Source organism: Phalacrocorax aristotelis, chromosome 26 (assembly GCF_949628215.1).
Source record: "Phalacrocorax aristotelis chromosome 26, bGulAri2.1, whole genome shotgun sequence".
Lineage (NCBI taxonomy): Eukaryota > Metazoa > Chordata > Aves > Suliformes > Phalacrocoracidae > Phalacrocorax > Phalacrocorax aristotelis.
In genome coordinates this window covers 67,479-93,786 of record NC_134301.1, presented here as the reverse complement: position 1 = coordinate 93,786, position 26,308 = coordinate 67,479, and the positions used below count along the sequence as shown (strand labels likewise).

Here is a 26,308-nt window from a genome sequence, read left to right as displayed (position 1 = left end):
TGGAAAGCTACGACCTAGTTGCCATTACTGAAACTTGGTGGGCTGAATGCCGTGACCGGAGTGCATCTGTCAATGGCTACGGGCTCTCCAGAAGGGGCAGGCGAGGAGGGAGGGGCAGAAGCGTTGCCCTCTGCATCAAGAAACGGGTCGAGCGTGACGAGCTGTCTCTGAAGAACAACCATGAGTGGGTTGAGGGCTCATGGGTAAGAATCAGAGACCGAGGCAACAAAGGGAACCTTGTGGCTGGTGTTTGCTGCAGGCCGCCCGACGAGGGGAGCCTGTTGACAAAGCCTTCTCGCTCCAGCTACAGGAGGCATCGTGCTCGCAGGCTCTCGTCCTGCTGAGGGGCTTCAACCCCTCCGACGTCTGCTGGAAAAGTAGCACGGTGAGCTGTAGGCGATCCAGGGGACTCCTGGAGCGCATGGAGGAGGGCTTCTTAAGGCAGGTGACAGACAGCCCTACTAAGGGGATGTGATACTGGACCTGATCGTCACCAACGCAAGTGAGCTCATCGGTGACGTCAAGAGCGGAGGCAGCCTGGGCTGCAGCGGTCGCGCACTGGTGGAATTCGCAGTCCTGATGGATATGCGTCAGGCGAAGAGTAAAGTCAAGACATTGAATTTTAGGAAAGCAAACTTCCAGCTCTTCAAGGAGTCAGTCAACAGGGCCCCTCCCGGGAAACCACCCTCAGCGATAAAGGAGAACAGAGGTGGCAGATCTTTAAGAACGTTTTCCACAGAGCACAAGAGCTCTCCATCCCCAGGTGTAAGTCGTCTGGAAAGGAAGGCAAGAGACCAGCGTGGCTGAGTCGAGACCTGGTGGTCAAACTAAAGGGCAAGAAGGAAACACCCAGGCAAGTGGAAGCAGGGACAGGTATCCTGGGAAGATACAGGGACACTGCCCGGTTGCGTAGGGAAGGGGTCAGGAGGGCAAAGGCATAGCTGGAGCTGAATTTGGCAAGGGAGGCAATGAATAATAAGGGCTTCTACAGGTACATCAGGCAGAAAAGGAAGGTCAAAGAAAGCGTACCCCCCAGATGAGCAAGACTGGCAAACTGGTAACAACAGATGAGGAGAAGGCTGAGGTACTCAACAACTTCTTTGCCTCAGTCTTCACTGACAGCATCTCTTCCCACACTTCTCGAGTGGATGGACCACAAGACAGGGGCTGGAGGAGCAAAGTCCCTCCCGCTGTCAGAGAAGATCAGGTTTGTGACCACGTGAGGAACCAGAACATGCATAAGTCTGTGGGACCTGACGAGATGTGTCCCCGAGTCCTGAGGGAACTGGCTGATGGAGTTGCCAAGCGACGCTCCATGATATTTGAAAAGTCCTGGCAGTCAGGGCAAGCCCTGTGACTGGACAACAGGAAACATTGCCCTCCTTTTCCAAAAGGGTAGAAAGGAGGATCCTGGGAACTCCCGACCTGCCAGCCTCCCCTCTGTGCCTGGGAAGATCATGGAGCAGAGCCTCTTAGAAGCTACGCTAAGGCCCAGGGAGGACAGGGAGGTGATACAAGGCAGCCAGCATGGCTTCAACAAGGGCAAGCCCTGCCTGACTGACCTAACAGCCTTCTAAGATGGACTGACTGCATCAGTTGGCAAGGGAAGAGCTACGGATGTCATCTGTCTGGACTTCTGTAAGACTTTCGGACAAACAGCATCCTTCTCTATAAAGTGGGGAGATACAGGTTTGATGGGTGGACTCTTCAGTGGATGCAGGATTGGTTGGATGGTCACAACCAGAGGATAGTGGTCAACACCTCAATGTCCAGATGGTGACCAGTGGTGTCCCTCAGGGGTCTGTAATGGGGCCAGTGTTGTTTAGTATCTTCATCAATGACGTAGTGGGATCAAGTGTACCCTCAGCAAGTTTGCAGGTGCCACCAAGCTGAGTGGTGTGGTTGACAGACCTGAGGGACGGGATGCCATCCAGAGGGACCTGGACAAGCTGGTGAGGGGGACCTAGGGAGACCCTCAGCAGGTTCAGCAAGGCCGAGGGCAAGGTCCTGCAGCGGGGTCGGGGCAGCCCCTGGTACCCGCACAGGCTGGGGGACGGGGGGACGGGGAGCAGCCCTGCGGAGAGGGACTCGGGGGTGCTGGGGGGAAAGGCTGGACACGAGCCGGCAACGTGCGCTCGCAGCCCCGACCCCCAGCCGTGCCCGGGGCTGCACCCCCAGCAGCGTGGGCAGCAGGGTGAGGGAGGGGGTCCTGCCCCCCTGCCCGGCTCTGTGAGACCCCCCTGCAGCGCCGCCTCCAGCTCGGGGCTCCTCAGCACGGGACAGACACGGGGCCGTTGGAGCGGGGCCAGAGGGGGCACAGAAATGCTCCGAGGGCTGGAGCCCCTCTGCTGCGGGGCCGGGCTGGGAGAGCTGGGGTTGTGCAGCTGGGGAAGGGGAGGCTGCGGGGAGACCTTATTGCGGCCTCCCAGTGCTCAAAAGGGGGCTGTGGGAAGGGTGGGGGCGGCCTCTTTAGCAAGGCCTGCTGTGACAGGACAAGGGGGGATGGTTTAAACTGAAGGAGGGGGGATTTAGACTGGATATAAGAAAGGTATTTTTTACTCTGAGGGTGGCAAAGCGCTGGCCCAGGTTGCCCAGAGCGGAGGTTGATGCCCCATCCCTGGGGACATCCAAGGCCAGGCTGGCCGGGGCTCTGAGCGACCTGGTCGAGCTGGGGATGCCCCTGCTCAGGGCAGGGGGTTGGGCTGGATGGCCTCTGAAGGTCCCTTCTAACCCAAACTGGTCTGTGATTCTGTTCTATGACAGGATTGTGCCACTTCAGTTATCTAAATGGGGTGTTGCTAAATTAAGGTGACACAGTTTCATTGAGCTTCTTGAACAAGCTTTCCCAGCTGCTTTTCATTGGAACTTTTGACTGGAATTAAAGGAGGTTCTATGAGAAGTTTAGAAAATGTTTTGTTTCCTCTGCATAGAAGCGAACATTGAATAAGATGTTGGCCAAAAAGTCTTACTTGGGTACATATCATCCTTTGATTTCAGCCTCCAGGTGGAAAAACAGGACGAGAAATGAGATAAGGGCACATTGTTGTCCATAAACTTTCTACTCCTTTCTTTATCTGCAGCTGCAATACTAACAAAAATCTACATGGGCAATTCGATCTGTCCCCTGCTTATTTACTGAGTGACTCCTGGAGGGAACGATGGAACTGAGCTGACGTCACATCTCCTGGATGACTGGCTAGATGAGCCAATAGGCCTTGTCCCCTGAAACCCGTTTTCACAGCGGATGTTCAGCATAAGCCCCCCGCCAAAAGACATTCTTTTGTAAATACCTTCTGCCACTTTTTGACTAATTTCTTCTTGAGGCTGGATCAGATCTTTCAAAACTGGTTTATGTATTTAAAGAGTTCATTCAAAAATCTTATTGTACGTGTCAGAGTCATGCCCATCGATAGACCAACACACATGAAAGAGACAGGGTTTCAAGGTTTTAGTTGCCAAAGACAAAGGTTACAAACAGCCTGAGCTGAAGTGCTCAGAAAAGTCTAAGAAAACAATAGCAACCGTCACAATATTGTGAAAACACAGAAGTGTGTGCTTGGAGACTTTGAGAGGTGGCTGTCAAGGGAGAAGAGAGCTCAGGATTATGTGTGACCCGTTCAGACCAGAAGTGACTCAGTGGTGGGCAGGAAAGCAAAACTTGCTTCCAATAACAAGGCAAATGCCTTCTTTCTATTCCACCAGGAGATTTTCAAAGCAAATGCTATTTGTAAAGCAGCATCTACAAAGGAATCTGAGACACTTTCAAAACTAGAAACATAACCCCACCTTCAGGAAGATAGCCCACCTCCAGAGCTGCGTTCCCCAGTCCCATCACCAAAGATAAAACTCCCACCTCCAACATTCCCACCACAGCAATCCCCTTCAATTCCAGGCCAATCCGCAACACCATATATAGGCACTCCACTGTGTGGACTGCATGGGCCAGACATGGAGCCTCCACAGCCTGAGCTTCCTCCTCTTCCATACCCTGAGCCTCCTCCACACATGGACCCACCGCTACCAGAGCTGGATCCTCCATGACCTGAGCTTCCTCCTACTCCACCTCCAGACATGGACCCTCTCCTGCCAGAGCTCGAGCCCCCTCCTCCGCAGCTATGGCCTCCTCCAGACATGGAGCCTCCACTGCCTGAGCTTCCTCCTCCTCCATACCCTGAGCCTCCTCCACACATGGACCCACCGCTACCAGAGCTGGATCCTCCATGACCTGAGCTTCCTCCTCCTCCACCTCCAGACATGGACCCTCTCCTGCCAGAGCTCGAGCCCCCTCCTCCATAGCTGGGGCCTCCTCCAGACATGGAGCCTCCACTGCCTGAGCTTCCTCCTCCTCCATACCCTGAGCCTCCCCCACACATGGACCCACCGCTACCAGAGCTGGATCCTCCATGACCTGAGCTTCCTCCTACTCCACCTCCAGACATGGACCCTCTCCTGCCAGAGCTCGAGCCCCCTCCTCCGCAGCTATGGCCTCCTCCAGACATGGAGCCTCCACTGCCTGAGCTTCCTCCTCCTCCATACCCTGAGCCTCCTCCACACATGGACCCACCGCTACCAGAGCTGGATCCTCCATGACCTGAGCTTCCTCCTCCTCCACCTCCAGACATGGACCCTCTCCTGCCAGAGCTCGAGCCCCCTCCTCCGTAGCCAGGGCCTCCTCCAGACATGGAGCCTCCACTACCTGAGCTTCCTCCTCCTCCATACCCTGAGCCTCCTCCACACATGGACCCACCGCTACCAGAGCTGGATCCTCCATGACCTGGGCTTCCTCCTCCTCCACCTCCAGACATGGACCCTCTCCTGCCAGAGCTCGAGCCCCCTCCTCCGTAGCCGGGGCCTCCTCCAGACATGGAGCCTCCACTGCCTGAGCTTCCTCCTCTTCCATACCCTGAGCCTCCTCCACACATGGACCCACCGCTACCAGAGCTGGATCCTCCATGACCTGAGCTTCCTCCTCCTCCACCTCCAGACATGGGCCCTCTCCTGCCAGAGCTCGAGCCCCCTCCTCCATAGCTGGGGCCTCCTCCAGACATGGAGCCTCCACTGCCTGAGCTTCCTCCTCCTCCATACTCTGAGCCTCCTCCACACATGGACCCACCGCTACCAGAGCTGGATCCTCCATGACCTGAGCTTCCTCCTCCTCCACCTCCAGACATGGACCCTCTCCTGCCAGAGCTCGAGCCCCCTCCTCCGTAGCTGGGGCTTCCTCCAGACATGGAGCCTCCACTGCCTGAGCTTGCTCCTCCTCCGTAACCTGAGCCTCCCCCACACATGGACCCACCGCTACCAGAGCTGGATCCTCCATGACCTGAGCTTCCTCCTCCTCCACCTCCAGACATGGACCCTCTCCTGCCAGAGCTCGAGCCCCCTCCTCCGCAGCTGTGGCCTCCTCCAGACATGGAGCCTCCACTGCCTGAGCTTCCTTCTCCTCCATACCCTGAGCCTCCTCCACACATGGACCCACCGCTACCAGAGCTGGATCCTCCATGACCTGGGCTTCCTCCTCCTCCACCTCCAGACATGGACCCTCTCCTGCCAGAGCTCGAGCCCCCTCCTTCGCAGCTGTGGCCTCCTCCAGACATGGAGCCTCCACTGCCTGAGCTTCCTCCTCCTCCACACATGGACCCACCGCTACCAGAGCTGGATCCTCCATGACCTGAGCTTCCTCCTCCTCCACCTCCAGACATGGACCCTCTCCTGCCAGAGCTCGAGCCCCCTCCTCCGTAGCCAGGGCCTTCTCCAGACATGGAGCCTCCACTGCCTGAGCTTCCTCCTCCTCCATACCCTGAGCCTCCCCCACACATGGACCCACCGCTACCAGAGCTGGATCCTCCATGACCTGAGCTTCCTCCTCCTCCACCTCCAGACATGGACCCTCTCCTGCCAGAGCTCGAGCCCCCTCCTCCGCAGCTGTGGCCTCCTCCAGACATGGAGCCTCCACTGCCTGAGCTTCCTCCCCCTCCATACTCTGAGCCTCCTCCACACATGGACCCACCGCTACCAGAGCTGGATCCTCCATGACCTGAGCTTCCTCCTCCTCCACCTCCAGACATGGACCCTCTCCTGCCAGAGCTCGAGCCCCCTCCTCCGCAGCTGTGGCCTCCTCCAGACATGGAGCCTCCACTGCCTGAGCTTCCCCCGCCTCCATACCCTGAGCCTCCTCCACACATGGACCCACCGCTACCAGAGCTGGATCCTCCATGACCTGAGCTTCCTCCTCCTCCACCTCCAGACATGGACCCTCTCCTGCCAGAGCTCGAGCCCCCTCCTCCATAACTGGGGCCTCCTCCAGACATGGAGCCTCCACTGCCTGAGCTTCCTCCTCCTCCATACCCTGAGCCTCCTCCACACATGGACCCACCGCTACCAGAGCTGGATCCTCCATGACCTGAGCTTCCTCCTCCTCCACCTCCAGACATGGACCCTCTCCTGCCAGAGCTCGAGCCCCCTCCTCCATAGCTGTGGCCTCCTCCAGACATGGAGCCTCCACTGCCTGAGCTTCCCCCGCCTCCATACTCTGAGCCTCCTCCACACATGGACCCACCGCTACCAGAGCTGGATCCTCCATGACCTGAGCTTCCTCCTCCTCCACCTCCAGACATGGACCCTCTCCTGCCAGAGCTTGAGCCCCCTCCTACGCAGCTGTGGCCTCCTCCAGACATGGAGCCTCCACTGCCTGAGCTTCCTCCTCCTCCATACCCTGAGCCTCCCCCACACATGGACCCACCGCTACCAGAGCTGGATCGTTCATGACCTGAGCTTCCTCCTCCTCCACCTCCAGACATGGACCCTCTCCTGCCAGAGCTCGAGCCCCCTCCTCCGCAGCTGTGGCCTCCTCCAGACATGGAGCCTCCACTGCCTGAGCTTCCCCCGCCTCCATACCCTGAGCCTCCTCCACACATGGACCCACCGCTACCAGAGCTGGATCCTCCATGACCTGAGCTTCCTCCTCCTCCACCTCCAGACATGGACCCTCTCCTGCCAGAGCTCGAGCCCCCTCCTCCATAGCTGGGGCCTCCTCCAGACATGGAGCCTCCACTGCCTGAGCTTCCTCCTCCTCCATACCCTGAGCCTCCCCCACACATGGACCCACCGCTACCAGAGCTGGATCCTCCATGACCTGAGCTTCCTCCTCCTCCACCTCCAGACATGGACCCTCTCCTGCCAGAGCTCGAGCCCCCTCCTCCATAGCTGTGGCCTCCTCCAGACATGGAGCCTCCACTGCCTGAGCTTCCTCCTCCTCCATACCCTGAGCCTCCTCCACACATGGACCCACCGCTACCAGAGCTGGATCCTCCATGACCTGAGCTTCCTCCTCCTCCACCTCCAGACATGGACCCTCTCCTGCCAGAGCTCGAGCCCCCTCCTCCAGACATGGAGCCTCCACTGCCTGAGCTTCCTCCTCCTCCGTACCCTGAGCCTCCTCCACACATGGACCCACCGCTACCAGAGCTGGATCCTCCATGACCTGAGCTTCCTCCTCCTCCACCTCCAGACATGGACCCTCTCCTGCCAGAGCTCGAGCCCCCTCCTCCGCAGCTGTGGCCTCCTCCAGACATGGAGCCTCCACTGCCTGAGCTTCCTCCTCCTCCATACCCTGAGCCTCCTCCACACATGGACCCACCGCTACCAGAGCTGGATCCTCCATGACCTGAGCTTTCTCCTCCTCCACCTCCAGACATGGACCCTCTCCTGCCAGAGCTTGAGCCCCCTCCTCCGTAGCTGGGGCCTCCTCCAGACATGGAGCCTCCACTGCCTGAGCTTCCTCCTCCTCCATACCCTGAGCCTCCTCCACACATGGACCCACCGCTACCAGAGCTGGATCCTTCATGACCTGGGCTTCCTCCTCCTCCACCTCCAGACATGGACCCTCTCCTGCCAGAGCTCGAGCCCCCTCCTCCATAGCTGTGGCCTCCTCCAGACATGGAGCCTCCACTGCCTGAGCTTCCCCCGCCTCCATACCCTGAGCCTCCTCCACACATGGACCCACCGCTACCAGAGCTGGATCCTCCATGACCTGAGCTTCCTCCTCCTCCACCTCCAGACATGGACCCTCTCCTGCCAGAGCTCGAGCCCCCTCCTCCGCAGCTATGGCCTCCTCCAGACATGGAGCCTCCACTGCCTGAGCTTCCTCCTCCTCCATACTCTGAGCCTCCTCCACACATGGACCCACCGCTACCAGAGCTGGATCCTCCATGACCTGGGCTTCCTCCTCCTCCACCTCCAGACATGGACCCTCTCCTGCCAGAGCTCGAGCCCCCTCCTCCACAGCTGTGGCCTCCTCCAGACATGGAGCCTCCACTGCCTGAGCTTCCTCCCCCTCCATACTCTGAGCCTCCTCCACACATGGACCCACCGCTACCAGAGCTGGATCCTCCATGACCTGGGCTTCCTCCTCCTCCACCTCCAGACATGGACCCTCTCCTGCCAGAGCTCGAGCCCCCTCCTCCGCAGCTGTGGCCTCCTCCAGACATGGAGCCTCCACTGCCTGAGCTTCCTCCTCCTCCGTACCCTGAGCCTCCTCCACACATGGACCCACCGCTACCAGAGCTGGATCCTCCATGACCTGAGCTTCCTCCTCCTCCACCTCCAGACATGGACCCTCTCCTGCCAGAGCTTGAGCCCCCTCCTCCATAGCTGGGGCCTCCTCCAGACATGGAGCCTCCACTGCCTGAGCTTCCTCCTCCTCCATACCCTGAGCCTCCTCCACACATGGACCCACCGCTACCAGAGCTGGATCCTCCATGACCTGAGCTTCCTCCTCCTCCACCTCCAGACATGGACCCTCTCCTGCCAGAGCTCGAGCCCCCTCCTCCGCAGCTGTGGCCTCCTCCAGACATGGAGCCTCCACTGCCTGAGCTTCCTCCCCTTCCATACTCTGAGCCTCCTCCACACATGGACCCACCGCTACCAGAGCTGGATCCTCCATGACCTGAGCTTCCTCCTCCTCCACCTCCAGACATGGACCCTCTCCTGCCAGAGCTCGAGCCCCCTCCTCCGTAGCTGGGGCCTCCTCCAGACATGGAGCCTCCACTGCCTGAGCTTCCTCCTCCTCCATACCCTGAGCCTCCTCCACACATGGACCCACCGCTACCAGAGCTGGATCCTTCATGTCCTGGGCTTCCTCCTCCTCCACCTCCAGACATGGACCCTCTCCTGCCAGAGCTCGAGCCCCCTCCTCCGCAGCTGTGGCCTCCTCCAGACATGGAGCCTCCACTGCCTGAGCTTCCCCCGCCTCCATACTCTGAGCCTCCTCCACACATGGACCCACCGCTACCAGAGCTGGATCCTCCATGACCTGAGCTTCCTCCTCCTCCACCTCCAGACATGGACCCTCTCCTGCCAGAGCTCGAGCCCCCTCCTCCATAGCTGGGGCCTCCTCCAGACATGGAGCCTCCACTGCCTGAGCTTCCCCCGCCTCCATACCCTGAGCCTCCTCCACACATGGACCCACCGCTACCAGAGCTGGATCCTCCATGACCTGGGCTTCCTCCTCCTCCACCTCCAGACATGGACCCTCTCCTGCCAGAGCTCGAGCCCCCTCCTCCATAGCTGGGGCCTCCTCCAGACATGGAGCCTCCACTGCCTGAGCTTCCTCCTCCTCCATACCCTGAGCCTCCTCCACACATGGACCCACCGCTACCAGAGCTGGATCCTCCATGACCTGGGCTTCCTCCTCCTCCACCTCCAGACATGGACCCTCTCCTGCCAGAGCTCGAGCCCCCTCCTCCGCAGCTGTGGCCTCCTCCTTCTGACATGGAGCCTCCACTGCCTGAGCTTCCTCCTCCTCCGTACCCTGAGCCTCCTCCACACATGGACCCACCGCTACCAGAGCTGGATCCTCCATGACCTGAGCTTCCTCCTCCTCCACCTCCAGACATGGACCCTCTCCTGCCAGAGCTTGAGCCCCCTCCTCCGTAGCTGGGGCCTCCTCCAGACATGGAGCCTCCACTGCCTGAGCTTGCTCCTCCTCCATACCCTGAGCCTCCTCCACACATGGACCCACCGCTACCAGAGCTGGATCCTCCATGACCTGGGCTTCCTCCTCCTCCACCTCCAGACATGGACCCTCTCCTGCCAGAGCTCGAGCCCCCTCCTCCGCAGCTGTGGCCTCCTCCAGACATGGAGCCTCCACTGCCTGAGCTTCCCCCGCCTCCATACCCTGAGCCTCCCCCACACATGGACCCACCGCTACCAGAGCTGGATCCTCCATGACCTGAGCTTCCTCCTCCTCCACCTCCAGACATGGACCCTCTCCTGCCAGAGCTCGAGCCCCCTCCTCCATAACTGGGGCCTCCTCCAGACATGGAGCCTCCACTGCCTGAGCTTCCTCCTCCTCCATACCCTGAGCCTCCTCCACACATGGACCCACCGCTACCAGAGCTGGATCCTCCATGACCTGGGCTTCCTCCTCCTCCACCTCCAGACATGGACCCTCTCCTGCCAGAGCTCGAGCCCCCTCCTCCATAGCTGTGGCCTCCTCCAGACATGGAGCCTCCACTGCCTGAGCTTCCTCCTCCTCCATACCCTGAGCCTCCTCCACACATGGACCCACCGCTACCAGAGCTGGATCCTCCATGACCTGGGCTTCCTCCTCCTCCACCTCCAGACATGGACCCTCTCCTGCCAGAGCTCGAGCCCCCTCCTCCGCAGCTGTGGCCTCCTCCTTCTGACATGGAGCCTCCACTGCCTGAGCTTCCTCCTCCTCCGTACCCTGAGCCTCCTCCACACATGGACCCACCGCTACCAGAGCTGGATCCTCCATGACCTGAGCTTCCTCCTCCTCCACCTCCAGACATGGACCCTCTCCTGCCAGAGCTCGAGCCCCCTCCTCCATAGCTGTGGCCTCCTCCTTCTGACATGGAGCCTCCACTGCCTGAGCTTCCTCCTCCTCCATACCCTGAGCCTCCTCCACACATGGACCCACCGCTACCAGAGCTGGATCCTCCATGACCTGGGCTTCCTCTTCCTCCACCTCCAGACATGGACCCTCTCCTGCCAGAGCTTGAGCCCCCTCCTCCGCAGCTATGGCCTCCTCCAGACATGGAGCCTCCACTGCCTGAGCTTCCCCCGCCTCCATACCCTGAGCCTCCCCCACACATGGACCCACCGCTACCAGAGCTGGATCCTCCATGACCTGAGCTTCCTCCTCCTCCACCTCCAGACATGGACCCTCTCCTGCCAGAGCTTGAGCCCCCTCCTCCATAGCTGGGGCCTCCTCCAGACATGGAGCCTCCACTGCCTGAGCTTCCTCCTCCTCCATACCCTGAGCCTCCTCCACACATGGACCCACCGCTACCAGAGCTGGATCCTCCATGACCTGAGCTTCCTCCTCCTCCACCTCCAGACATGGACCCTCTCCTGCCACAGCTTGAGCCCCCTCCTACGCAGCTGTGGCCTCCTCCAGACATGGAGCCTCCACTGCCTGAGCTTCCTCCTCCTCCATACCCTGAGCCTCCCCCACACATGGACCCACCGCTACCAGAGCTGGATCCTCCATGACCTGAGCTTCCTCCTCCTCCACCTCCAGACATGGACCCTCTCCTGCCAGAGCTCGAGCCCCCTCCTCCATAGCTGGGGCCTCCTCCAGACATGGAGCCTCCACTGCCTGAGCTTCCTCCTCCTCCATACGCTGAGCCTCCTCCACACATGGACCCACCGCTACCAGAGCTGGATCCTCCATGACCTGAGCTTCCTCCTCCTCCACCTCCAGACATGGACCCTCTCCTGCCAGAGCTCGAGCCCCCTCCTTCGCAGCTGTGGCCTCCTCCAGACATGGAGCCTCCACTGCCTGAGCTTCCTCCTCCTCCATACCCTGAGCCTCCTCCACACATGGACCCACCGCTACCAGAGCTGGATCCTCCATGACCTGGGCTTCCTCTTCCTCCACCTCCAGACATGGACCCTCTCCTGCCAGAGCTCGAGCCCCCTCCTCCGCAGCTGTGGCCTCCTCCAGACATGGAGCCTCCACTGCCTGAGCTTCCCCCGCCTCCATACCCTGAGCCTCCTCCACACATGGACCCACCGCTACCAGAGCTGGATCCTCCATGACCTGAGCTTCCTCCTCCTCCACCTCCAGACATGGACCCTCTCCTGCCAGAGCTCGAGCCCCCTCCTTCGCAGCTGTGGCCTCCTCCAGACATGGAGCCTCCACTGCCTGAGCTTCCTCCTCCTCCATACCCTGAGCCTCCTCCACACATGGACCCACCGCTACCAGAGCTGGATCCTCCATGACCTGAGCTTCCTCCTCCTCCACCTCCAGACATGGACCCTCTCCTGCCAGAGCTCGAGCCCCCTCCTCCGCAGCTGTGGCCTCCTCCTTCTGACATGGAGCCTCCACTGCCTGAGCTTCCTCCTCCTCCGTACCCTGAGCCTCCTCCACACATGGACCCACCGCTACCAGAGCTGGATCCTCCATGACCTGAGCTTCCTCCTCCTCCACCTCCAGACATGGACCCTCTCCTGCCAGAGCTCGAGCCCCCTCCTCCATAGCTGTGGCCTCCTCCAGACATGGAGCCTCCACTGCCTGAGCTTCCTCCTCCTCCATACCCTGAGCCTCCTCCACACATGGACCCACCGCTACCAGCGCTGGATCCTCCATGACCTGGGCTTCCTCTTCCTCCACCTCCAGACATGGACCCTCTCCTGCCAGAGCTTGAGCCCCCTCCTCCGCAGCTATGGCCTCCTCCAGACATGGAGCCTCCACTGCCTGAGCTTCCTCCTCCTCCATACCCTGAGCCTCCCCCACACATGGACCCACCGCTACCAGAGCTGGATCCTCCATGACCTGAGCTTCCTCCTCCTCCACCTCCAGACATGGACCCTCTCCTGCCAGAGATCGAGCCCCCTCCTTCGCAGCTGTGGCCTCCTCCAGACATGGAGCCTCCACTGCCTGAGCTTCCTCCTCCTCCATACCCTGAGCCTCCTCCACACATGGACCCACCGCTACCAGAGCTGGATCCTCCATGACCTGGGCTTCCTCTTCCTCCACCTCCAGACATGGACCCTCTCCTGCCAGAGCTCGAGCCCCCTCCTCCGCAGCTGTGGCCTCCTCCAGACATGGAGCCTCCACTGCCTGAGCTTCCCCCGCCTCCATACCCTGAGCCTCCTCCACACATGGACCCACCGCTACCAGAGCTGGATCCTCCATGACCTGAGCTTCCTCCTCCTCCACCTCCAGACATGGACCCTCTCCTGCCAGAGCTCGAGCCCCCTCCTTCGCAGCTGGGGCCTCCTCCAGACATGGAGCCTCCACTGCCTGAGCTTCCTCCTCCTCCATACCCTGAGCCTCCTCCACACATGGACCCACCGCTACCAGAGCTGGATCCTCCATGACCTGGGCTTCCTCCTCCTCCACCTCCAGACATGGACCCTCTCCTGCCAGAGCTCGAGCCCCCTCCTCCGCAGCAGTGGCCTCCTCCTTCTGACATGGAGCCTCCACTGCCTGAGCTTCCTCCTCCTCCGTACCCTGAGCCTCCCCCACACATGGACCCACCGCTACCAGAGCTGGATCCTCCATGACCTGAGCTTCCTCCTCCTCCACCTCCAGACATGGACCCTCTCCTGCCAGAGCTCGAGCCCCCTCCTCCATAGCTGTGGCCTCCTCCAGACATGGAGCCTCCACTGCCTGAGCTTCCTCCTCCTCCATACCCTGAGCCTCCCCCACACATGGACCCACCGCTACCAGAGCTGGATCCTCCATGACCTGAGCTTCCTCCTCCTCCACCTCCAGACATGGACCCTCTCCTGCCAGAGCTCGAGCCCCCTCCTCCGCAGCTGTGGCCTCCTCCTTCTGACATGGAGCCTCCACTGCCTGAGCTTCCTCCTCCTCCATACCCTGAGCCTCCTCCACACATGGACCCACCGCTACCAGCGCTGGATCCTCCATGACCTGGGCTTCCTCCTCCTCCACCTCCAGACATGGACCCTCTCCTGCCAGAGCTTGAGCCCCCTCCTACGCAGCTGTGGCCTCCTCCAGACATGGAGCCTCCACTGCCTGAGCTTCCCCCGCCTCCATACCCTGAGCCTCCCCCACACATGGACCCACCGCTACCAGAGCTGGATCCTCCATGACCTGAGCTTCCTCCTCCTCCACCTCCAGACATGGACCCTCTCCTGCCAGAGCTCGAGCCCCCTCCTCCGCAGCTGTGGCCTCCTCCAGACATGGAGCCTCCACTGCCTGAGCTTCCTCCTCCTCCATACCCTGAGCCTCCTCCACACATGGACCCACCGCTACCAGAGCTGGATCCTCCACGACCTGAGCTTCCTCCTCCTCCACCTCCAGACATGGACCCTCTCCTGCCAGAGCTCGAGCCCCCTCCTCCGCAGCTGTGGCCTCCTCCTTCTGACATGGAGCCTCCACTGCCTGAGCTTCCTCCTCCTCCGTACCCTGAGCCTCCTCCACACATGGACCCACCGCTACCAGAGCTGGATCCTCCATGACCTGAGCTTCCTCCTCCTCCACCTCCAGACATGGACCCTCTCCTGCCAGAGCTCGAGCCCCCTCCTCCATAGCTGTGGCCTCCTCCAGACATGGAGCCTCCACTGCCTGAGCTTCCTCCTCCTCCGTACCCTGAGCCTCCTCCACACATGGACCCACCGCTACCAGAGCTGGATCCTCCATGACCTGAGCTTCCTCCTCCTCCACCTCCAGACATGGACCCTCTCCTGCCAGAGCTCGAGCCCCCTCCTCCGCAGCTGTGGCCTCCTCCAGACATGGAGCCTCCACTGCCTGAGCTTCCTCCCCTTCCATACTCTGAGCCTCCTCCACACATGGACCCACCGCTACCAGAGCTGGATCCTCCATGACCTGAGCTTTCTCCTCCTCCACCTCCAGACATGGACCCTCTCCTGCCAGAGCTCGAGCCCCCTCCTCCATAGCTGGGGCCTCCTCCAGACATGGAGCCTCCACTGCCTGAGCTTCCTCCTCCTCCATACCCTGAGCCTCCCCCACACATGGACCCACCGCTACCAGAGCTGGATCCTCCATGACCTGAGCTTCCTCCTCCTCCACCTCCAGACATGGACCCTCTCCTGCCAGAGCTTGAGCCCCCTCCTCCATAGCTGGGGCCTCCTCCAGACATGGAGCCTCCACTGCCTGAGCTTCCTCCTCCTCCATACCCTGAGCCTCCCCCACACATGGACCCACCGCTACCAGAGCTGGATCCTCCATGACCTGGGCTTCCTCCTCCTCCACCTCCAGACATGGAACCTCTCCTGCCAGAGCTTGAGCCCCCTCCTTCGCAGCTGGGGCCTCCTCCAGACATGGAGCCTCCACTGCCTGAGCTTCCTCCTCCTCCATACCCTGAGCCTCCCCCACACATGGACCCACCGCTACCAGAGCTGGATCCTCCATGACCTGAGCTTCCTCCTCCTCCACCTCCAGACATGGACCCTCTCCTGCCAGAGCTCGAGCCCCCTCCTTCGCAGCTGTGGCCTCCTCCAGACATGGAGCCTCCACTGCCTGAGCTTCCTCCTCCTCCATACCCTGAGCCTCCTCCACACATGGACCCACCGCTACCAGAGCTGGATCCTCTATGACCTGGGCTTCCTCTTCCTCCACCTCCAGACATGGACCCTCTCCTGCCAGAGCTCGAGCCCCCTCCTCCGCAGCTGTGGCCTCCTCCAGACATGGAGCCTCCACTGCCTGAGCTTCCCCCGCCTCCATACCCTGAGCCTCCTCCACACATGGACCCACCGCTACCAGAGCTGGATCCTCCATGACCTGAGCTTCCTCCTCCTCCACCTCCAGACATGGACCCTCTCCTGCCAGAGCTCGAGCCCCCTCCTCCGCAGCTGTGGCCTCCTCCAGACATGGAGCCTCCACTGCCTGAGCTTCCTCCTCCTCCATACCCTGAGCCTCTTCCACACATGGACCCACCGCTACCAGAGCTGGATCCTCCATGACCTGAGCTTCCTCCTCCTCCACCTCCAGACATGGACCCTCTCCTGCCAGAGCTTGAGCCCCCTCCTCCGCAGCTGTGGCCTCCTCCTTCTGACATGGAGCCTCCACTGCCTGAGCTTCCTCCTCCTCCGTACCCTGAGCCTCCTCCACACATGGACCCACCGCTACCAGAGCTGGATCCTCCATGACCTGAGCTTCCTCCTCCTCCACCTCCAGACATGGACCCTCTCCTGCCAGAGCTCGAGCCCCCTCCTCCATAGCTGGGGCCTCCTCCAGACATGGAGCCTCCACTGCCTGAGCTTCCTCCTCCTCCATACCCTGAGCCTCCCCCACACATGGACCCACCGCTACCAGAGCTGGATCCTCCATGACCTGGGCTTCCTCCTCCTCCACCTCCAGACATGGACCCTCTCCTGCCAGAGCTTGAGCCCCCTCCTCCATAGCTGGGGCCTCCTCCAGACATGGAGCCTCCACTGCCTGAGCTTCCTCCTCCTCCATACCCTGAGCCTCCCCCACACATGGACCCACCGCTACCAGAGCTGGATCCTCCATGACCTGGGCTTCCTCCTCCTCCACCTCCAGACATGGACCCTCTCCTGCCAGAGCTCAAGCCCCCTCCTACGCAGCTGTGGCCTCCTCCAGACATGGAGCCTCCACTGCCTGAGCTTCCTCCTCCTCCATACCCTGAGCCTCCCCCACACATGGACCCACCGCTACCAGAGCTGGATCCTCCATGACCTGAGCTTCCTCCTCCTCCACCTCCAGACATGGACCCTCTCCTGCCAGAGCTCGAGCCCCCTCCTCCATAGCTGGGGCCTCCTCCAGACATGGAGCCTCCACTGCCTGAGCTTCCTCCTCCTCCATACGCTGAGCCTCCTCCACACATGGACCCACCGCTACCAGAGCTGGATCCTCCATGACCTGAGCTTCCTCCTCCTCCACCTCCAGACATGGACCCTCTCCTGCCAGAGCTCGAGCCCCCTCCTTCGCAGCTGTGGCCTCCTCCAGACATGGAGCCTCCACTGCCTGAGCTTCCTCCTCCTCCATACCCTGAGCCTCCCCCACACATGGACCCACCGCTACCAGAGCTGGATCCTCCATGACCTGAGCTTCCTCCTCCTCCACCTCCAGACATGGACCCTCTCCTGCCAGAGCTTGAGCCCCCTCCTCCGCAGCTGTGGCCTCCTCCAGACATGGAGCCTCCACTGCCTGAGCTTCCTCCTCCTCCATACCCTGAGCCTCCCCCACACATGGACCCACCGCTACCAGAGCTGGATCCTCCATGACCTGAGCTTCCTCCTCCTCCACCTCCAGACATGGACCCTCTCCTGCCAGAGCTCGAGCCCCCTCCGTAGCTGGGGCCTCCTCCAGACATGGAGCCTCCACTGCCAGAGCTGGATCCCTTTCTGCTATAGTTTCCACTTTTTTCTCCTCCCAATATTTGCCCTTTCCTTTTGTTTTTGCTGCCTCCACCGGAGCTCAGGCCTCCCTTTGTGCTTTTCGCGTCTCCACATCCTTCGCCAGTGACTCCAATGGCACTTGCCTTGTGCTCAATGACACCTGGAAGAAACAGATATTATTTCCACTTTATTCTTTTTAATCAAGAATATTTTGAGCACAGCTGATATGTATCTGTGTCCATCAGTGTAGCTACGCTGCTGGTCATAGTCATAATTTTTAAAAAGGGGCAACAAGGATCTTCATTTGTGGAGGTACCTATGACTTCTCAAGCAGTTCTGCCTTTAATTGCTTATCGTTAACATGACTTATGTTTTTAGTCTGTACACGAACACCCATTGCAGCCCTAACTTTTATGGAGGCCAAGAGTACCGGTTTCTCTCTCCTTTAGCTGGCCTCCTACTTCCACAAATTTTAGGATTAGATCCCCTTTTTCCCTCACCTCTGATGTGCACTGACCCGCAAAGTAAATGAAGTTTTTCCCACTTCCTACCAATTTGTTTGAAATTAGCCAATAAGTTCCAAATTCAATAGCTCCATGTTGACATATTAATGCACAGGCACGTGTGTTCACACGCTCACACGAGACAACTGTTTGCTTCATTTCTCTGGAAAACTAAGATAGGGACTGCGATAGCTTGTTCTGATGGTGGGTGTCAAGTACCAGAGGCAAAAAAATGGTAACAATCCTCTTAAAAAATCACAGCAATGCCTTGAGATACTTACAGACTGTGGTTGGTGAGCCTTCCTCTAGCCTGCGAAGAAAAGCGACACTGTGATATAATGCGTGCAATAAAAGTAAGTCAGACTGTGCTCTGTCAGTGAGGCACTGGAAGAGGTCGCTCTTTCCAGGCAGCAATTCACCCTGGAGATCTAAGATAGAGCAAAGAACCCCTGTGCTCGGCCCTGGGGAGGCCCCACCTCGAATGCCGGGCTCAGGTTTGGGCCCCTCGGGACAAGAAGGGCCTTGAGGGGCTGGAGCGTGTCCAGAGAAGGGCAGCGGGGCTGGGGCAGGGTCTGGAGCACAAGTGTGCTGGGGGGCGGCTGAGGGAGCTGGGGGGGTTTAGCCTGGAGAAGAGGGGGCTGAGGGGAGCCCTTCTCGCTCTCTGCAGCTGCCTGAGAGGGGCTGGAGTGAGGGGGGGGCTGGTCTCTGCTCCCAAGTTACTCGCAACAGGACGAGAGGAACCGGCCCCAAGCTGCGTCAGGGGAGGTTTAGGTTGGAGATGAGGGAAATTGTCTTCCCTGCCAGAGCGGTCAGGCCCTGGCACAGGCTGCCCAGAGAGGTGGGGGAGTCACTGTCCCTGGGGGGGTTCAAACAACATGTAGCCGTGTCCCTTGGGGACATGGTTTAGGAGACCTGGGGGTGTTGGGCTGGGGTTTGGACTTGATGACCTGAGAGGTCTTTTCCAACCTTCATGATTCTGTGATTCTCTGGGACACACTGCTGTGTGCAGGTGCTTCTATCCAGGATGAATAGTTTGTACCTACCTGGTCTCCTCCTCCTCGAGGAGTGATCTGTACATAGCAATTTCAATATCCAGGGCCAATTTCAAGTTCAGGAGCTCCTGATAATCATGGAGAAGATGGGCAAGATCATCTTTGGCCTGCTGCAGGGCATTTTCCAACTCCTGAAGCTTTCGTTGTCCATCCTCGACGGCAGAGCTCCCACGCTGCTCTGCATCTTTAATGTTCTCTTGGAGGCTGGCATTCTGCAGAGGGCACAAACAGAGCCTGTCCATTCCCCTCCCTGGGACTGGGATTTTCAAACCCTTCTGGCAGTCTTTGGAAATTAAAAGACCTGCTTCGGTGACCGAACTCGGAAGATACATTAGACTGGGTAAATTAACCCAAATTAAATCCCAGTGCAGACAGCCAAAATCTAAATCTTGCTTCCTTTTGAAGAAAAAACATCATCTCTAGGTTTGCCTCTGAACGACAGACTACGCCTTCCTGCACTGAGTCCCCACTTAAAAGTGACTTAGTTTAGTCACGTTGGAAAGTATCAGCCTTACCTTTTTCCTTGCAATTTCAATTTCTGTTTGTAGTCTTTGGATCTGCCTGCTCAGTTCCTGGATTTCCTGATAACTGTTCCTCAGTTGCTCACGTTGGTTTACCCACATGTTCTGAAGGTCCTGAACCTGGTGCACAGAGAAGAGAACAGATGTTTTTGGTTTCTTTTCCATTGAGCAGAAAGCCTTGCCTCCCCACCTCGTTGACGTCTACTCACCCTGCCCCGATACATGGCATCTACTGCAGCTTTGCTTCTCTGAGCAATTGCCTCATACTCCTGCCTGACTTCTTCAATGATGCCATCCATGTTCAGTTCTCTCTGGTTGTCCAAGGACAGGAAGACATCGGTGTTGCCAACTACGGTTTGCAGCTGGGACAGCTCCTGCAAGGAAAACGAGATTTTAGATATTAACAGAGCACGTGAGCAGTCCAGGCTGTGTTATGAGGAAAGAAGTGGGACCCTCTGGCCAGCTACCCACTGGACCTTCTCTACCTGCATCCCCCCCAGGTCCTATTATTCCACCACCAGTTTTAATTTTCAGGTGTCTCTTCCAGTCTTTGTGACACACCAGACCCCCTTTTCTCTCACAGATTAAAAAAAGACTTGATAAGACCAAAGGCCGAGGGTGACCCACTCTCCGCACCAAAAAGTCCTGTTCCGGGAACCTCCAGGAGATACAGGTCCTCCAAGACCTGAGGTTAAGGTTTTAATCTGAGAAGGGTACTCACAGCCTCATGTAAGCATCTGAGGAACTCAAGCTCCTGCTTCAGTATTTCCACCCGAACATCAAATTCCATTTTGCCCATGTAGGCACTGTCCAGTTCCTGTGAAAAAAGCCAGAGGCATATTTGTATTTCTGTGATCCAAGTTCTCCACTGAAGTGCGGTTCTTGCAAGACTTGGTACATTTCTTTAAAGCCTTCGTTCCTGGGGCCAAAGGCCCACGAATCTCAGGTTTCATTTGAAAAGCAATGGGAACAAAGGGAAAGCTTTTAACTCTCCGAAGAAAAGAATGGCTTGGAAATAAGCAAAATAGCTACGGCAATAAACGTGTCCCTGCAGAAAATGCGAAATGTAGAAACATAGATTTCATTAATTCTTCTAATAAAAAGTTGTTGACATTTTCTATTCTCCTATCTAAGCCACCTATAGATATTATTTAACCCCTGATAATGACGTCTCACCTAGGCTGTGTCTGCATGAATAAAGACCGGCATTTTTTAGATATTCCTCTTAGAGAGGACCCATACAGTCTCCAGAGGAAACAATTTCTCTCCAGTCTTGCAGTAAAAAGCTCACACTTTCAATGACTTCAGTTAGAGAAGAGTTAGACAAAGTTGGGCGAAGACCTTGCTTTTGAAAACCTCACCAGCCACCCAGTTTTTGCTTTATTTCTGAGGCTTTGATTTAGCTCAGTGTCTTGGGTTACTTCACCTTTTTGAGGTCCACGAACTCCTCTTCTTTAGACGCGCGCTTGTTGATCTCGTCCTCGAACCTGTTGCAGCAGAGAAAAGGAACAGGTAGCTCGTTGCCTATCTTACTTTGTCAGTCAAGTGGATCAGAATCCAAAGGGAATCCCCCAACAAGGCAATGTGTCACGTCTTCATTTACCTGCCGTGTCTGGCAACGGCAAAGGCAACAGCAAACCCTCTGCGAAACCGGGTGCAGCAAAATGTGGTAACATCCCTGTAATTCTGAACTAAACTCCCCATTTCTCCGAGCGGCGGACTTATATTATCTTTTGGGTGCGGCTAAGCCAGAAGAAGCGACTCTTCTCAGCCTGTTCCCAGTGCTGGGCTCCCTCCCCACCCTCCCCTCCCCACTCTCCAGGTTGACCACAGCTACTGGTGGGAGTAAGGAGTTACTCATTGCCTGGGGGAGGAAGGGCGTGAAGGAGCTCGGGAGGAGGGAGAGAAGAGTGGGGTAGACCTACAGGGCCTTTGATTTTCCTTTTTCTGTCCTGGGTTCTACCCTCACCAACTCTGCTTTGGTCTTCCAGCGTCAAAGCCCCATGAGGAACCTAGTGCAGAGGGGTGCTATAACGGCCACAAAACTCTCGAAGGTGCAAAGCTAAGCTATGCCATCCCAGGGCGTGATTACCATCGCCTTGGAAAATTCCAGTATGATTTTCCCCAGAGTTGTGATTATTCACCTCTTTTTATAAACTTCAACAAGCTGAAGTATATTATACGCTTCCGGATCCAGCTGCTCCTTCTGGTTCTGGAGCGTTTCTAGCTGCCGCTGCAGGTTGCTGATGTAAGATTGGAAGAAAGCAGTGATATTTCTCCTCTCCTCTGGCCCGGCACTTTGCTGCTGCAGAAGCTCCCACTTGGCCATCAGAGCCTGGTTCTGCCGCTCCAGACATTGGACCTGAAAGGCAAAGCAGACGAGCGTCTCAGCCGCCGGAAGGCGCTGGGGGAAGCGCCGACATCAGCCCCTACAGCAAAGCAAACCCAGTTTCGTCAGGTGGGACCAGCCGTAGTGACACTGGTACCAACACACGAGGCAGCTTAGACTGAAGGGGGGCAGCCTCTTCTTTCCCCAATCTGTTGAATAAGAAGTGTATGATTTTGCTGCTGCTTCACAAAGCTGATACTGAAATCATTGCTGGCTTTTCATCTCTTAAATGCGCTTTATTTAGGGGGACGGTTGGGGTGGAGGGAGACTTCAGCTGTTCCCGAACACCCTTAGGCACCCAAATACATGGGAAGGGTTAGCCCCCTCCTCCTGTTCACTGGGACAGTGAACAGGTTAGAACCTGGAAGCTGATATCCAGAAGGTTTAAAATATTAAAAAGTTTTAAAAAAATCTAAAAATAAAATAAATAAAAAATGCAAAATAAAAAATACGAGTCAAATGTGCTCCTATCTTTCAGGACTAAGTGTGCTTAAAGCTTCTGGGTGTAACCACCGCCTTTTCCGCAGGGTAATACAAGAAGCCCTTCAGTCTTCACGTGTAACAAATACCAGGAGCTTCCACCCTATGCAGAGACTCCTGTCACCACCCAAGCAAAGGCGCATGCCAGGTCTGCGTGGGTGGGAGTGCTTTTGTGGCTGGTTTGCTCCTGTGCCCGTGAGTAGAAATGAAAGAGAAGACAAGGCTGCAGACAGAGGTGGAAGTATTGTAGGGTAAGCTAAGAAAGAGGTAGAGGAGAAAGATGCGGGGGCCACTGGCCTCCTGAAAGAGGCCAGGGCCTCCGAGCAAAGAAGTATTTTGTTCTGTAATTTGAAGAAATGCAACATTTTGCTTTGCTTTAGAAAAAAGAACGAGAACACATCGAGGATGTCCAAGTCCATCACCCGTTTTTCCTGCCACCATCGACAATTCCCAGGCACCAGAATATTACCAGCCATGCAGAAACCCTTTTCCTCCAAAGAGAAGCGAGTGAATGTGCCAGAGACGCCCCAGCAGTTTGCTATTGTCCTGCCACAAAAGAGAGCTCCGAGATACTTATCCCAGGGCTAAAAGTAAGTGAATCATGCAGCGGCATTTATAGCAAGCTATTAAGAACTTCCCGCCAGCACAAGGGAGTCTGGCCAATGCTGCGAGGTTTGGGGAGAGCCCATGCAATGTAAAGGTGTCCCCATGACTCACGGAGGCAGAGCGGGACCCCTTACATTTCCCACTTCCCAAATAACAAGTAAAAAAGGAGAACAGGGACTCACCTTATCGATGAATGATGCAAATTTGTTGTTGAGAGCTTTAATCTGCTCTTTCTCATCTGAGCGCACTCTCTGGAACTCGGGGTCGACTTGCACTTGCATTGGCCTCAGGAGGTTGGTGTTGACGTGCACCTCCTCGATGCCTCTAACACCAGCCTGCCCAAAGCCCTGTCCAGCCCCTTGTTCACCAAAGGCGCTTCTACCAAGGCCTCCCCCAAGCACCTCCCTGCCTGAACTTCTTCCACACATGCTACCAAGCCCCGCTTCACCACCTCGAAAATCTCCCACAAAATATCCTCTTCTACCAAAGCCCCTATCAAGGGGTGTCCTACCACCAAATCCCAGGCACCTCCCATATCCTCTTCCTTCTCCTCCGTAGCCTCCACCAATAGAAACGGTCCTAAACCCACCAAGGTTGTGGAGACTCCTGCTGCCATAACCATACCCATACCCATAACCACCGTATCTTTCTTGTCCTCTGTCGTCTTCACAGTGCCTTATGGAAGACAAACCTCTCCCACCCCCCAGTGTGCCCCAGTGGGCAGAGAAAGAACTGAAATTCCCATCCCCAAATCTGGAGAAGTGATGGCTCATCGCGTCGCTTTCAGAGAGTTAGGCGACAATGAGAGAGCAGGTGGGGAAGGTTGTAAAACAGGAGGAGAAATGAGAGAGAAGGATCCTCAGCTCCTCTGGTTGGGGTGACAGAAGTTCTCCTTTATACGTTCTGGAGGAGTTAGTCTCCATTCCGTGGTAATAAGCAGGTCTATTAATGTTGTTATTGGGTTTGGTTCATCAGGCAGCAATTAATGGCTGCCTGAAGAGAGGTCAGAGTAAACACCACGCACCAATGGAGGAATTGTGAAATTCCCCAAACCCTGCCTGACTCATGAGCTTTGCTGAGATGAGATCGCCTTATCTCATTAGCCTGCCCTCCATCATTAATTACAGTTCGCACAGTTACCCATGCACATCACCATCGTTTGTTCTCTGTCAAATTTCCCCACCTCTTTTGGCATTTCATGAGATAGAAGGCCTCGATATTGTCCTCATATTGACTTGGGGGTGGCTCTCCTTGCTTCACCACCTCACCAGGAGTGCCTGCTACAGAAACCAAAGGCTACAGCTCCCTTGGCTCCGCATTCTCTCTTTTCTCTCTTTCCCAGTATATCCTCCCCCGAGTAAGTACTGCTTCTGCGGGGAGAGGGGAGGAGTTGCGATCTGGCCTTCTTGCTAATGGCATAAAAAAAGAATCTGCCTTTGCTTCATAAAGCTGAAAGAGTGTCTGGAAAAGAGAAAAGACAGGATCTCTCCGTATCCATTTTAGCTTTAAATAGATGGATACAGAGTTTTAAGTGGAAAAGAGAAAGATCTGAGATTAAACCAACCTTTTAACTACTAAAGATTAAGATGAGGTCACCGTAGGAACACATGACCCATCACTTCCATAGTCTAGCACTCTTGGCCCTTCTGCTCTTGGCTACTCCTGCTCTTCCATGTGTCAGACCATGAACTAAAACGGCCTGTTTGTGAGGCGTTTTTAAAGGCCCCGCTGCTGCAGAGCTGAGATATCTGCCTGATCACTGATGGACTGAGCATCTGCCTGAGCCACCCCTCTTTCCTCTCCTCATCTCTGCAAGAGTCCACCTGTGCAGCCTGAGCACACTCCGGCGCAAGGCTCAGCAACCACGGACTCGTTAAAAAGCCTTTGGGACCCAAGTCCTGCTGCTGACACTGCCGCTGAGGGTCTTCAGCCTTGACTGATAGCTCAAGAAGACAAGCGAGATCTGGGACGCCGTCTCCAAGAGCAGCGGTGGAACGATTTCCATGTGGCCAGCACCTCCCCTTTGTCCCCTACACGGCATTAGGAGGAGCTGGGCCTCACCCGAATGGGATGCTCTTCCTTCCAAAGGTGCTGGATAAAGCCACACTGTGAGCCCTTCAGTTATATAGAGGTTGTGTGGTCAGGGCTTTGCAATCCTCGCTCTGGCTCCGTTTGGAAAGTGCCTCCTAAATCCTCTAAATGAAAGGTTTGTACATGATTAATCGGCTGTAATTGGACCAGCTGAAATATCTTGAGGTGGACAAGATTTTGAACAGATGAAGGGCATTTCCCAGGAGTAGACGCAGTGTTTTCCAGGCAGCCAGGTGAGAAGTACCGCTTTCCCCTACCAAACTTGGTTTCTTCTAGCCTTACAGCAGGAATGCCCAACTGGCAGCTCAGACTTTCCATTTGTCCTCCTTTTTTGTAATTAAACTTTACCAGTTACCTACATTTTGCCGAGAATTTCAATGCAATTTCCCACTGAATTCCCCCTTTTTATATAGCTATATAAAAAGATGACTGGGATTGGGAATTCTGTCACCTGCTGGAAAGAATAATTGTGGTTATCAGAAAAAAAAGTGTGTAATGACCGTGATTTTAAAAGCAAGTGGGGGAAAACCTGGAAACAGACCCATTTCAACACATCTGGGTAAGGTTTGCCAAAGCACTAGGATACAACACCGAAATCTTTCCTGTTCTGTTTCAGCTGGGCTCAGTAGTTTCTAGATGCTGATGCATCTCAAGAGAAACCAATGCGAATTGTCCTCCTTCACTCCCATATTTCAGTCGCGCTGAAAGACGCTTTCAGAACCGTATCTGCTCCCTGCAAAATTCTGTGTAGGGCAAACCGTGTCTGAACAATGCTGAGACCGAAACTCCTGTGTCACCCTGGAGCCATTATTAGGCTCAGGTAAAGATTAGGAGGACGATACATGACTTCATGTCAGGAGAAGGTGAGACTCAGTGGGCCTGGCCCATGATAGGCCAGGCTGGACGGGGCTCTGAGCAACATGGTCTAGTTGAAGACGTCCCTGCTCACTGCCGGGGGCTGGACTGGATGGGCTCTAAGGGTCCCTTCCAACCCAAACTGGTCTATAAGTCTATAATTCTATGATTTTCCTTGTGAAGTCTGAGCTAAAATGTCCCTTTTGCTTTCCTTAATTAACAATTCCTCAGCAACATAACCGTACGAGGGGCGGCCAAAGCCCCTGGGTTTGTTCAGCTGGAGCAGAGGGGGCCGAGGGCAGCCTCATGGCGCTCTGCAGCCCCCTCCCGAGGGCAGGAGGAGGGGCAGGGCTGGTCTCTGCTCTCTGGTGCCCAACGCCAGGCCCCGAGGGAACGGCAGGGAGATGTGCCAGGGGAGGGTGAGGCTGGGCATTAGGAGAAGGTCCTTCCCCCAGAGGGTGTTGGAGCCCTGGCACAGGCTCCCCAGGGAGG

The 26,308-nt window shown here is 56.9% G+C and overlaps 2 protein-coding genes across 2 annotated transcripts in view; both read right to left on the bottom strand.

The window, feature by feature from the left end:
- The window catches only part of LOC142048705 (keratin, type II cytoskeletal 6A-like), a 111,368-nt gene that overhangs the window by 64,486 nt on the left and 20,574 nt on the right, over nt 1-26,308 (bottom strand). The gene's annotated exons all lie outside the window — the stretch shown is intronic.
- Nucleotides 18,862-23,793, bottom strand: LOC142048709 (keratin, type II cytoskeletal 8-like). The gene is given in 7 exon segments (XM_075075846.1): nt 18,862-19,086; nt 19,390-19,515; nt 19,605-19,769; nt 20,117-20,212; nt 20,822-20,882; nt 21,540-21,757; nt 23,053-23,793. Coding segments are annotated over 7 exon segments (1,632 nt in total).